We start from the raw sequence: 13,821 nt of genomic DNA, 5'->3' as shown, positions 1-13,821 counted from the left end.
TCCCCACCTATCTCTCCATCTGCACATCCTCCTCCTCCCCCATCAGTGGTTACCAGGGTCGCACGGGCGGGGGGGGGGGGGGCGGCAAGTGGAGCAATTTGCCCCAGGCCCTGGGCTCCGCAGGGGCCCCCAAGAGAATGGCTGAGGCTCCCTCCCCGGCCCCAGCCCGATCTGACCCCATCTCCGCACCTTACCTGGACCCTCAGCCCATCCAGGAGCTTCCTGGGACAGCTCCAGTGTGGCTCCGGCGAGGCCCCTGAGCTCCGCCCCGCTCAGAGCCACGTGGTAAGGGGGCAGGACTGTGAGCTCCAGGCTGAGCTCAGCTCCCTCCGCTCCGCCCAAAGCTCGCAACCCCGCTCCCCTTACCACGTGGCTCTGAGCAGGGAGAAGCTCAGGCTCCGCCGGAGCCACGCTGCAGCTGTCCAGGACACTCCTGGATGGGCTGAGGCTCCGGATGAGTGGGGGAGCTGGGGGTAAGGGACTGGGGCTGGGCGGTTGGCTAAGGGGCAGGAAGTCCCAGGGACAGTCAGGGCACAGGAAGAGGGCAGAGGCTGGGGGGGCGGTCAGGAAACAGGGAACAGAGGGGTGGGGTCCTGGGGTGGTATTGGGGGGTGGGGTCTCTGAGGGACGGTGAGGAGACAAGGGGCAGGATGGGTCAGGGATTCTGAGGTGGGGCGGGCAGTCGGGGGGCAGGAAGTGGGTGGGGGTTGGATGGGGGCAGGGCCAGGCTGTTTGGGGAGGCACAGCCTTCCCTACCCTAAAGCTCATTCAGCAGTTTGAGGCTTGCAGAAGAGCCAAGCTGTTAGCTTTTCCATTAGGGCTACCATCCCTTTCACTTCTCAAATGCCAAGTTATAGTCTATATTTAATTTCAGTGCCATAGAGAGATTCATGTCCGGGGAGGGTATCTTCATTTAAAATTAGCCACTGGGGGAGGGATCGCATGAGAAGAGCAATATCCTTCCCAACCCTACCAAGGGAGACCCCCCTTCCCCGGCATTCCCTGAGGCTCCAGAGGGGTTAATTCAGTGATTTTCAAACTTTTATACTGCTGACCCCTTTCACATAGCAAACCTCTGAGTGCGACCCCTCGCCCTATAAATTAAAAACACTTTTTTATATATTTAACACTATTATAAATGCCGGAGGCAAAGCGGGGTTTGAGGTGGAGGCTGACAGCTCGTGACCCCCAGTAATAACCTTGTGACCTCCTGAGGGGTCCCGACCCCCAGTTTGAGAACCCCTGTGTTAATTTAATTTTAGCACCCTGTGTCCATTCACATGCATGTGCTATTTTGAGCGTTTCAGTTTTCACAACATAGGCTTCATCCCAGATTCTGGAACAAGCTCAAATGCTTGGTTCGTGGAGTATGGACATAAGCTATAGTAAAGACAAACCCACAGTCTCCAGTTTGTGAGGGACCCCATGGAGCCAGTCTCTAGGAAACAGATAAATGCATGGAGGTTAAATCCATTAATGGCTATTAGCCAGGATGGGTAAGGAATGGTGTCCCTAGCCTCTGTTTGTCAGAGGGTGGAGATGGATGGCAGGAGAGAGATCACTTGATCATTACCTGTTAGCAGGACCAGCGCTAGAGTTTTTCGCACCCTAGGTGCACGGCCATTTCGCTGCCCCGCGCACCGCTCCTGCGGCTCTGGTGGAGCTGCCGCAGCCATTTCTACGGAGGGTCTGTTGGTCCGCGGCTCCGATGGAGCTGCCACAGCCATGCCTGCAGCAGCTCCACCGGAGCCACGGACCAATGGACCCTCCTAAGAAATGGCTGCGGCAGGTCCACTGGAGCCGCCTGCTGCCCCCCCCCGGCAAAATGCCGCCCCTCGAAAATCCTGGCGCCCTAGGCGATTGCCTAGTTCGCCTCAATGGAAGCACCAGCCCTGCCTGTTAGGTTTACTCCCTCTGGGGAACTTGGTATTGGCCATTGTCGGTAGACAGGATACTGGGCTGGATGGACTTTTGGTTTGACCTAGTATGGCTGTTCTTATGTTCTAAGCTAAATGAACCCAAAGTTATAGAGACAGATATGAGTCAAGGAAGCCATCAGAGTATGAGAAACCTGGAAAAAGCTCTGACTGGATGGGCTCAGGAATTTGATCATAAGCTGAGGTGGTTCAAAAGTTTTGGATTTTTTTTAAGCAGAATTTTTTTATTGTTTATTTTATTGTTTATTGCTAGCAGCAAATATTTGGCCACACACTTCTGAAACCCCAAACCATGTTCAGGTTTTGGCAGACTAATTTCAGCTTTACAATTAAAAAAACCACAACAAATTTTGAAGGAAAGCAGACATTGTCCATGCTTTTTTACTGCTCTTTAAAAACCCCTAGTTTTCGATCCAGAAAAAGTTTTGAAGGAAAATATTTGTCCAACCCTTTTAATGAGCTTTAGTGCCTTTTAGCACTAGCCGATGTTGAGAACCAGTGATACCTTGTAAAGAAGTTTTCTCAAAACTGGGCTTGTGCCGAGATGCGGAAGGTTTATTTTTCCCAGGGCTGCCTGTGGGGGAGAGCAAGTGGGGCAATTTGTGCCGGGCCCCGCAGGGGCCCCCACAAGAATATAATATTCTATAGTATTGCAATTTTTTTATGGAAGGGGCCCCCGAAATTACTTTGCCCCAGGCCCCCTGAATCCTCTGAGCGGCCCTCCTGGTTACACCCATACAGGTGTGTTAGCCTGCCCTCCTTCCAGGTAGGTTCAGGGTGGATCTGGACCATCACTTCACTGGGGATTGGTTTCTTTGTCTCAGCTTTTGCAGAGCTTCAGACAGACATTCACGAGCTGACGAGCGACTTGGATGGCGCTGGCATCCCCTTCCTTGATTACCGCACCTACACCATGAGAGTGCTTTTCCCTGGCATTGAAGACCACCCTGTCCTACGGGATCTGGAGGTAAGCAGGAACAATGACCATCTCCTCCCTCCAGCTGCCTACTCAGCCCCTGCCTCCCCATTTTGTCTGTCACGGCACCATGACACTGAGTGACACACGCGAGGTCGCTGCCTTGTGACATGGCCTAATCTGTATTGATGCAGCATAAAGACACCACATCAGCTCACTGGGGGGCTGCTCTGCAACAGCTGAAATAATGGGTCTCCCGGATGAGCCTGGATGCCAGGCTCACAGCGGGGAGACCGGAAAAAAGGGAGCGTTCCACCAGTGGTGGGATGAGTGGTGCGTCCATATTGAAGAGTGCCAGGATGTATATGTGTGTGTGTGTGTGTGTGTGTGTGTGTTTGTTTGTCTCCCTGTCTCCACTGCATTAACTTCCTCATGAGATCGAGTCCTCTTCCCGCTGGAGTGTGCTCTTGAGTTCTTTGCTGAACAGACACTAGACATGGGGCCCCAGGCAGATCCACATACCCGTCCATGGCTTTGCAGCATTCCCTGGCAAGTGCACTGCCCATGTGCACGCTGGCCCCCGGGACGTCTGTGCAGCCCTCCAGGCAGGACATCTGCACTGCTCATGGGCACTGCACCTTCTCAGGAACCTCTGCACTACCCAGGGCTCTGGTGTCTTCCAGGATGTCTGTGCTGCCATGGGCACAGTGCGTCTGGGATATCTGCACTGCCTATGAGCACAGTAGCCCTTGGGACGTCTGTGCTGCCTGTGGGCGCGGCACACCCGGGACGTCTGTGCTGCCTGTGGGCGCGGCACACCTGGGACATCTGCGCTGCCTGTGAGTGCGGCACACCCGGAATGTCTGCGTGGCCCGTGAGCGCGGCACACCTGGGACGTCTGCGCTGCCTGTGGGCGCGGCACACCCGGGATGTCTGCGCTGCCCGTGGGCGTGGCACACCCGGGATGTCTGCGCGGCCCGTGAGCGCGGCACACCCGGGATGTGGGCGTGGCACACCCGGGATGTCTGCACGGCCCGTGAGCGCGGCACACCCGGAATGTCTGCGTGGCCCGTGAGCGCGGCACACCTGGGACGTCTGCGCTGCCTGTGGGCGCGGCACACCCGGGATGTCTGCGCTGCCCGTGGGCGCGGCACACCCGGGATGTCTGCGCGGCCCGTGAGCGTGGCACACCCGGGATGTGGGCGTGGCACACCCGGGATGTCTGCGCGGCCCGTGGGCGCGGCATACCTGGGAGGTCTGCACAGTCCGTGGGCGCGGCATACCCGGGAGGTCTGCACAGTCCGTGGGCGCGGCACACCCGGGATGTCTGCACTGCCCATAAGCGCAGCACACCCGGGATGTCTGCGCGGCCCGTGGGCACGGCACACCTGGGATGTCTGCGCGGCCTGTGGGTGTGGCACACCCGGGACGTCTGTGCTGCCTATGGGCACAGTGGCCCTTTGGACCTCTGTGCTGTCCATGGGCGCAGCACACCCGGGACATCTGCACGACCCGTGGGCGCAGCGCACCCAAGATGTCTGCGCGGCCCGTGGGCGCGGCGCACCCGAGATGTCTGTGCGGCCCGTGGGCGCGGCGCACCCGAGATGTCTGCGCGGCCCGTGGGCGCGGCTCACTGGAGATGTCTGCATGGCCCGTGGGCGCGGCACACCTGGGATACCTGCGCTGCCCATGCGCACAGCAGTACTTTCAGAAAGATTTGGCAGCCCCAGAGAAGATATTTTGTTAACATGTAAAACGTGCTCTGTAACGGCATTGATCTTCGGGATGGGATAACCAACTAGCCACATTAGTGCGCAGCTTCAAATGCTCTCTGGGCTTGGAGGGAGCTCAGTTTCCCTGGGCTTTTTCTGCCCAGGGAACCTCCCTATCGTGCGGCTGAGCAGGGGTTGTGGGTTGGTGCGGTGCAGCACATCACTGGTGGGAGTGAGTGTTGTGAGCCTTGTACTAGTCCCAAATGAGCAGCTGTCCACATTGCAGAAACCATGTCAGAGTTTGGCGCAGCAGCCAAGCTCTGCTTCAGGGAGACCTGGGCTGGGATAGTTGAGCGTGCTGCAAGCCAAGCCTGAGGGAGGCGTTGGCAGAGCTCCCTGTCAATCTTGGCAGGCTCTGTGTGCTGGAGAAGCCCAGGAATGGGCTAAAAGGGAACGCCTGAGGCCAGGATGGAGGTGCATTGGCAGAGCTGCATAGGGGAAGCTGGCACAGGCTCTACCCTGGACTGTGGAGTCATTGGATGTAGCTGGTGCTCTCACTCCTCTTCATGGGGGCTGAAATTCAGCTAACGCTAGAGGAACACGCTTGCATAGAGCAGTGACCTGTCAAGCTTCCTTATTTGCCAGCATCTTCCCGGGAGGGCTATCAGGGAGGCCAGTTGTTTCTCGCACCCCAGTAAGGAAAGGGAAGCAGTGAAGCAGCTCGGATGCTACTTTGTGGTAACCAGTGGCCCAGTGGTTTTCTATTGGTGAGTGTGTGACAGCCACGTACCCGGAGCACAGACGTACCCTGGGCCTTGTCCTGCTCTCTCCAAGCTCTCCTCATTTGGTTTTATTGAATAAACAGTTTCCCCCAAACAATGCATTTGCACACACATGTGCACACACAAAGGTGCTTGCACACCTAGGGCCAAATTCTGCCCTCATTTACACTAGTAAACACCAATGGACTAGAATAGAAATTGGCCTATCCAATGCACTTAGGCATGCTCCCATATACACATGTACACAGAGAGCGAGAGCTTTTCCCAAGTGCCTTGCAGACAACCAAACCTTCCAGTGCTCAGAAATCAAACCATTTCTTCTGACCCCTTTGACCTCTTGCTCTGTTTCCCCATCATTCAAATCCAGGCACATTTTTTCCACCTCGTAGGCGACAGCAGCACTTCCACTGCCAATCTACTTTGCTAAAGAAGCCAGTGCAGGGTCTTTTCTGCTACCAGGGCCGGCTCCAGTGCTTTTGCCACCCCACGTGGCGGAAAAAAACAAAAAGCCGTGATTGGTACTTCTACCGCTGCCACGGCAATTCGGTGGCAGGTCCTTCCCTCTGAAGAGCCGGATGTGCCGCCTCTCTCCGTTGGCTGCCCAAAGCATCTGCTTGCTTCCCTGGTGCCTGGAGCCAGCCCTGTCTGCTACCTTCTTTCTAGCGCCAATAAACAGTTAAAGTGTATGAAACAAACACACCCCATGCCTTGCCAGCTTGATGAAGGTACCAGTTGGGAAAAAGCCCCAGCACGGGGCCTATTCAGAGCAGGTTCTCATTCCCACCTTTTTAACTAATTAATTACTTCCAGACACAGCTGAAATAAACTTTATGCTGCTCCAAAATTTCCATGGGATTAGCCAGTATTAAACATGCAAGCACACGAGTTAGGGCTAATTATGTCCTCGCTGGCAGGGGTGATGGGTTGTACTTGTTTGTTCCATTTTTTGCTTACAGACAAGTTTGCAATCTGTAATTTCTGGGAAAAAATTGACCCTTCTAAAGGAGTGAGGCAGTTAAACACAAAATCTGGAAGCATCAAAGCTGAACCCTCAGTCCATCTATCAGTCTGCACAGCAGCACTGATGCTCCATCCCGCAGCCAGGCGCCTGGCAGGACAGCTGTCCCAGGAGCGAAGGCAGCTCCTGGGAAGCTGCCATTCAGGATTCAGTTGATGTGTGGAAATGAGCCTGGGGCCTTTGTCTAGTCCCCGGGCCTGGACCGTGGCATGGGGTGTGGAATGGAAAATGCAGCTCGGCATGGCTCCATACAGGAACGTGCACCAGGCCTAGACTAGCAGGGGTTATGCAGGTCATCTGGTTTTAGGTTTATCGGTTGAGCTGCGTGCAGGAACCCAGGAATGGAATTACATGGGGGGGAGGGGCTGCAAATCAGCTGGGGGGGGCACTGGCAGAGCTCTTGGACGGGGGCAGGATTGGAATAGTCATTGCAATAGGTGAGGATTGAGGTGGGTTGGTGAGCTGGAGTGGGGGCTGGATTGCAAACAATGCATGCAAAGGGGAAGGCTGGAGGAGCTCCGTTGGTGTGAACCGGAGTAGCAGGGGCTGCTGCAGGAAAGGACATCACAACTTATTAATTTAACGCAGGTAAATCCCCCCTCCGGTTTAAACACAGCATAGAGTGGGTTGTTGGTAGAAATGAAATGAATTTGTTAACAAAATGTATATAGGATGAAGTGAATTCATGTGTGAGGAATGAAAGGAGAAAGAGTGACAAATAAAACAAAAGAAAATATGCTTTTAAAAGTCTAAGATTTAATCTAGCAAGATACGGGCTTTGTTACAGGTGGTTTCTCTCATCAGTCATTCTTCTTCCCAGCCATGGCTAACTCCCTCAGTCTGGACCTTCCACAGAAGTACAAGGTATTGGCTTCCCTTGTCTTCTTAGGTGAAAGATCTTTGCCTAAGTAGGATTCTCACCTATGTTCCGTTCCAGAGACTTCAACCCCCTTTGGTTGAAGGACTCTCCTTTCTCAGCTTGCAAGAGCCCTACCATCTTCTGTCTGCCTAGTGATGGATGCCAAAGATGGTGTCTGCCCTTGCTTATATCTTCCAAAGTTAAATGACTTTGTTTCAGGAGGCAAGATGATCTCATGCTGTTCTTCCCTTCCCATGGGCTTCCCATCCCCCCTGTGTAAATGGGGCTTCCATTGTTTCTAATTCTGCCATGCTTAATGTATGTAGGAGACAGGTAGAGAGCTGTGACATCCCCTCCTGTATGAGTAGAATGTACAGCCTAATATCAATGAGTGTCCATAATTCCTTACGTAGTGTTAATACAGACATTTCACGTGGCATTAATCATTGTGCGTCATTAGCTTTCAGAAAAGGCCTCACTCTGATACTTGTACAATACAGTAATATTGTACACAATCAGCTGATTCAGTTGCTTATCACTTACAGTTCAACCCCCCTGTCTTTATAGATGAGGAAACCTTTGAAATTGAGTCTTCTGAAAAGTAAAACCCAACCCCAGCTCCTCTCTCTTACTGGATGTACACTCCATCCTGTTTCCTCCCCTACTTGTATGTGTGCGGTTTGCCTCCACCCCACGTTAACTTGATGGGTCTGTTCACTGGTTAGATGTAAACAGAGGTAAACACACCTTCCTTTATTTAGGATAACAACTCCCCCTGACATAGCTGGTTCACACAGGGCAGGTCTTCACTAGTGTAGACGCAATAAAATCGATCCCCGATTGCGCTCCCCATCGACTCCGGAACTCCAACTCACGAGAGGTGGAAGAGGAGTCGATGGGGGAGCAGCAGCAGTCGACTCGCCGCCATCCTCGCGGCCAGGTAAGGCGACCTAAGATACGCCGACTTCAGCTACGCTGTTCACGTAGCTGAATTGCGTATCTTAGGTCGACCCCCCCGCTAGTGTGGACCTGGGCACAGACGTCAGTTATAATGCCAGCATAGATTCACAACCCTTAATATCCATCATGTACATACCTTATGCAAGAATATTAATGATCAGTGAGTTGTTAGTTTTCAAATGATACCTCGGCAGGCATATTTTGTACAAAGATGATTTGTGTGGAGGGTGTGAATACAGGGGTGTTTGGTGTCATGGTTGGCATGGGCCAAGTGCCGATGGGGTGGAGTGCATGGGTGGGGTGGGTTAGTAGGAGCTGGCATGGCCTGGCCCCTCGTTACAATGGTGTGCAGTGTTGCAGCATGACCTCATCAGGCCATGAAATCAGGGGAGAGTTAGTGGCTTTCAGAGACATTGACTTTTTGTTTCCCCAGGGATGCTCCGCCCCCTGCTCTGCCCTGAGGCCCTGCCCTCACTCTGCCCCCTCCCCGAGGTCCCGCCAGTACCTCCTGCCAGCTGCTTGATGCTCCCCTGGCCACGTCTGGGCCCATCAAACAGCTGATCAGCGGGCAGCCCAAGGGGCCGGAACCACTGTGTAGGGTGACTACACAGCAAGTATGAAAAATCAGGACAGGTTGGGGGGTAATAGGAGCCTATATGAGAAGAAGACCCCAAAATCGGGACTGTCCCTATAAAATCGGGACATCTGGTTACCCTACCACTGTGGCTGGTGAGTGCTCAGCACCCCCTATTTTTTTCTGTGGATGCATGAGCCTCAGAGCACCCATGGAGTCAGTGCCTATGGTGGCTTGAATATGAAGGAAGCCATTTTTCTCTTTTTCACAGGTCCCTGGATATCGGCAGGAGCGGGTAGAGAAGGGCTTGAAGCTCTTCGCCCAACTCATCAACAACAAGGTGTTCCTGCTGTCCTTCATCCGCACTCTGGAGTCCCAGCGCAGCTTCTCCATGCGGGACCGTGGCAACGTGGCCTCGCTCATCATGACCGTGCTGCAGAGCAAGCTGGAGTATGCCACGGATGTCCTCAAGCAGCTCCTGGCTGACCTCATTGACAAGAACTTGGAGAGCAAAAACCACCCTAAGCTGCTGCTGAGGAGGTGAGTCACCATTCGGCTGCTGGCTAGTGTGTGCATGCAGCTGCCCTCTACTGGCAGCATCCTCCTCTCTTTGGTACTCTCCTCTTCCCTGAATTTCCTTCCCAGCAGCAGCTCCCACTCTTGGTCCTCTCCAGCCACTAAAATAATCAGTGATTAAATAGTTAATGTTGACACTGAGGTGACACCATTGGGGTCTAAAGTCGATTGTTCAACCAGATGATCCGGGGCAGGAGCATTCCAGTTCCCCAAGTCCTTTTTTCAGGCTGCTTGCAGACTCAGGCAGTCCTTCCTGCTTCGCTTATATTCAGTGTCAGGAGGGATAGGTTGTTCTTGTTTCTTTGTTTTTTGCTTACAGACAAGTTTTCAATCTGTAATCTCTGGAAAAAAATCTAGAAGGTCACATCTAGAAGGTTGTTTCTGAAGCCACAATAGGTAGAAACTGACTTTATTTTTTTTTAAATGAAAGCCTGATAATCTAAGTACGTTATGCAGGCCATATAAATACACCACCCATGAGCCAGATGTTTGACAACCACTAGGTTAGTGTATGTGCACCACTGCCCACTACTGGATGGCACCAGAACTGCTCAGCTGTGTGTCACAGTCCCTGTTCCAATATGAGCAAATGGAGAGTCTCCTTCAGCTCCAGTGATAGGGACTGCATCTCCATTCAAGCACTGTCTTTAGGAGCACCGGGATGCAAATTCTATCCCTGCTGTGTGTGATGGAGTAGGGACTGTCTGTGTGGGGAGTGGGAGAGCAGGGGAGGACTTTAGGGGATGGACGATGCCAGAGCCTGTAACCTGAGCTAGGTAAGGGAGGGGAAAGGTCAACACCTTTGCCCGGGAAGGGGACAAAGGAAGGGAGTGGCAGGAGGGAAGCAGTTTGAGTTTGGGCTTGGGGCTGTGTGGGCGGAATTCAGGGTATCCTAGCTAGGATCCAAGCACCCTGAAAGCCCAGAAGGACTCGGTGGAGGGGTCCTGACTGTGCCTGCAAGCTCTGCTGTAACCTGTGTTCCTGTTGTCCAATAAACCTTCTGTTTTACTGGCTGGCTGAGGGTCACTGTGGGTCCCAGGAAGAGGGGTGCAGGGCCGGACTCCCCCACACTCCGTGACACTGTGGCTACCAAGTCCTGAGTGACACCAATGAGCAGTATAGTGGTGACTGTGAAGTCCCAGGGGGGCGTGGGTCTGTTAGGAGCTCTCAAGGAGGGTATGTTGGGTATGATCCAAGCAGAAACCACTGCACCCACAGTGTTTCTGCCTCTATCTGAAATCAGGAAGCGGAGTAGACTGATCAAATCAAAGTGACTGAGCTGGGGCAGAAGGCTGGGCTGGCTCCTGCTGGAGTTGAAGGGTCTCATTTAAAACACCAGTGCATGGAAGTCCTCTAGTAATAAATCTACTGTGCTGTCTTCAGCTAATGCTCATCCCTTTTGCCAGGGCATGTCCCTCCCAGCTAGTCCCCATCAGTACCTTTGCACAATGGAATGGGTCACCCATCTGACCCTGCTTGATTTTCCCTGTGCACACCAGACGTTCCAGGTCTCTCTCTGCTCTCAATGAAACTGATGTAAATCCCCAGTCCCCCCACTGGCCTCAGTGGAATTACACCAGGATAAGCTGAGCAGAAATTGGGCCTCCGTATAATTTGGCCGTGCTGTTAACAACGGAGCGAGTGGCTCTGGCGGAGGAACGCTTGGTGCCGTCTGCGAGGAAGGGCGCTATGTGGCATGCAGCCCATTGAGCAGTATCAGTGGAACAGAGAGCAAGTGCAGCCATCTCTCAGCGTTTGAGGCTGCTGAGTAGGGAGCCAGGAGCACAAAGCGGCTCTTGCTTTTATTTTGTTTCACTCTTGTAAAGTAACTACCCGCTGTCATAATTCTAGGCTTACGGCCTTGCTGGCAAAATTCCCACCAGCCATTCGCCTCCCGGAGGCGTCTCTGGTATCTTTGCATCTCCTGCTCTCGCCTCCAGCCGCCCTCTCTTTTCCTCCACTCCTCCTTCCCTCTCCTCCCTTTGTCTCTGCTTCTTTTTTCTTCCCCCATTCTCCTCCTCCACTCCGGACACTGTTCCCTTTCTGCCCAACCCCCCTTGTCCTCTCCCTCCACCTGTTCTCTCTGCCCCATCCTCCTCCTGACAAACTGCACGAGTCCCCTGGAACTTGCGCAGAAGCTGCCACCTGAGTGCAAGGCGGGAGCACACTGGCAGAGGTCAGCGAGGTGCTTGTTCTCCTGAAATAGAGGTCCCCCGCTGGGCAGCGCTGGAACAGAACCCTCTGATCTTACAAGGGAACACGAAAGCCCCCAGGCGGCTTTCTACTTTGGAATGTGAATGAGGTTGTTGCTAGGCCATGATGGGGGCTAGGCTGCTTCATGCTTAACTCCTTCTGCACCATGGAGCATGCAAGCAGCAATCTCACTCATTTGCGGAGCCCGAATCCCTCCCTGCATGGTCTGGGTCAGCATGTCTGCTGGGAGGAAGGAGACGGTTGGAGAGGGTTTCCCATCTGGTGCTAGCTGGTTAAATCCCATTGCAGCATCTCTGTGACAGTCCTGAGGATGCTAGATCCATAACTGAATAAGGAGGTATCAGGGTCCCCAGAGCTGGCAGGGCCAACAGGGCATTCGGTTTTCTGTCTCGATGTGGAACTGGATTTGTGACATGCAGTGAGCATGAGGCTTCAGGGCTGGGCCATATAATTCAGAATGGGCACTGCCCCAGGGTTCACAGCACGCTGCACCATCGGGCCATGTGGTGCAGGGTGGGCACTGTGCCATGCCACGAGCTGTGAGCTGCATGACACTTGCGAAACACCAGGCCACAGGATGCACTGCGAGTATCAGGCCATCTTTGTGCTACAGCAGCAGATCGTGTGAACCTCAGTGAGCAGCGGGCATCAGGCTGTGCCATGAACACAGGTCATGTGAGCACCAGGCTGCGTAACACTTTCTGATCATGGGCCATGTGGGACACAGCAACCAAGTGACAGGCTAGTGGCAATCTCTGAATGAAGTGGGTGGGCGAATCAGGCTGATTCGAAAGGGGGAAATCTGCATACACACCACCTGGGCAGCCAGAAGCGGCTGGAAAGGAAATACAGAAAAGGCACCAGGGAGTTCCCAAACTAGACTCTGAGGCTGGCAAGGCTTGTTGTCAGCTCACTGGGCTGCATAGTACAGGCAGCGTTTAATTTTAAAAGGGGCATGGTCCTGTCAGACAGGGCCTGGAATTTCGGGTCTGCTTTCACCACCCCCGGACCGGGTGAGAGGTATCCGTGGGAATGGAGACATTCTAAAGGGAACAGTGTTCAATCGAAAACAGGCTCTTCAGGGAAGCGGGACCTTTAATGACTGTTTGCGCAGCATTTAGTACAGTGAGGCTCTGGACTGAATGGAGGCTGCTCCCAGAATACAAAGATGCAGGAATGAACATACAAACCCACGCCCCTGCAATGGTTGCCATCCAGACCCACCGCGTGTGGCTTGTGCATGAAAAGCAGGAAGCAAAACTAGCTAGAAACCAAAGGAAGCCGACAAGTCTTTAAGTCAGGGCAGTGAGGAACACCAAGAGCAGAGAGGCGGCATCGAGAGAGACAAGGGCATTCTGGTGGTTCAGCAAACTCGCGTGTCCTAACAATAGTGAGAGAGGAACCACAAAGAGATCCAGAGGAGCGTCACTGACCATGCTGGGGTTATGCTGGGTTCATGCCGGTGTAACTGGTGTCTGGCGTGGCGGTTTTGGCTCAGTCCCTCCCCAGGCAGAGCTCCCACTGAGGAGTCAGCGTGGGTTCTGCTTGAGTACGGATCAACTCATAACAGAGCAAGAGTCCCACAATTTTGAGGAGGGCTTTTAACTTCCCCAACTCAGTCAACAGATCCAGCTGCCCTGATACTCAGTGACAGGTGAATTTCCTCCACTGGTTTGGATCCATCTTAGGGATTTATTTGGCCCCCATCACCGCAGTGTCTGAGCACCTCACAATCTTTAATGGCCCCAGGAGGCGGGGTGGTGTGGTGAGCCCGTTGTGCAGCTGGGGAAGTGAAGCACAGAGCAGCTAAGCGACTTGCCCAAAGTCTCACAGACTCTCCTTCTTCCTGATGGGTAACCAGAATCTTACAGCCAACCCAGACAGTGACTTTCCTGGAGCTACACATGGGGGGCACTTGGCCTCTGTAGCCCTCCCGGGTGGACATTTCCAGTGTATCCTTGTGTGTGTGGTTTCAGAGTGGCAGCTGTGTTAGCCTGTACCCACAAAAAGAACAGGAGTACTTGTGACACCTTAGAGACTAGCAAATTTATCTGAGCATAAGCTTTCATGGGCTAAAGCCCACTTCATCAGATATCTCACACAGTATGCAGGCAGTTTCAATCCAAGCCAGAAAGTGCAGGGCATGGCGTGTGGTGGGAGAGAAGTTAATCCAGACTTTTCCAAACCTCCAAATAAAGATTTGCAGTCATTATGGTGGGTGGGAAAATATTTCAGGTGCTTTTGATTTAGTCTGATCTGGTTTGCTCATCCCA

The 13,821-nt window shown here is 53.4% G+C and overlaps 1 protein-coding gene across 2 annotated transcripts in view; it reads left to right on the top strand.

Moving 5' to 3' along the window:
- Positions 1-13,821, top strand: part of PLXNA4 (plexin A4) — a 667,362-nt gene that overhangs the window by 583,462 nt on the left and 70,079 nt on the right. For both annotated transcript variants that reach the window (XM_030574789.1, XM_030574885.1), the window contains exons 21-22: positions 2,762-2,904; positions 9,030-9,298. In XM_030574789.1, the coding sequence (XP_030430649.1) occupies positions 2,762-2,904; positions 9,030-9,298 (412 nt within the window). The remainder of the gene's footprint in view (positions 1-2,761; positions 2,905-9,029; positions 9,299-13,821) is intronic.

Source organism: Gopherus evgoodei, chromosome 1 (genome assembly GCF_007399415.2).
Source record: "Gopherus evgoodei ecotype Sinaloan lineage chromosome 1, rGopEvg1_v1.p, whole genome shotgun sequence".
NCBI lineage: Eukaryota > Metazoa > Chordata > Testudines > Testudinidae > Gopherus > Gopherus evgoodei.
This window is presented reverse-complemented; position numbering and strand designations above follow the sequence as displayed.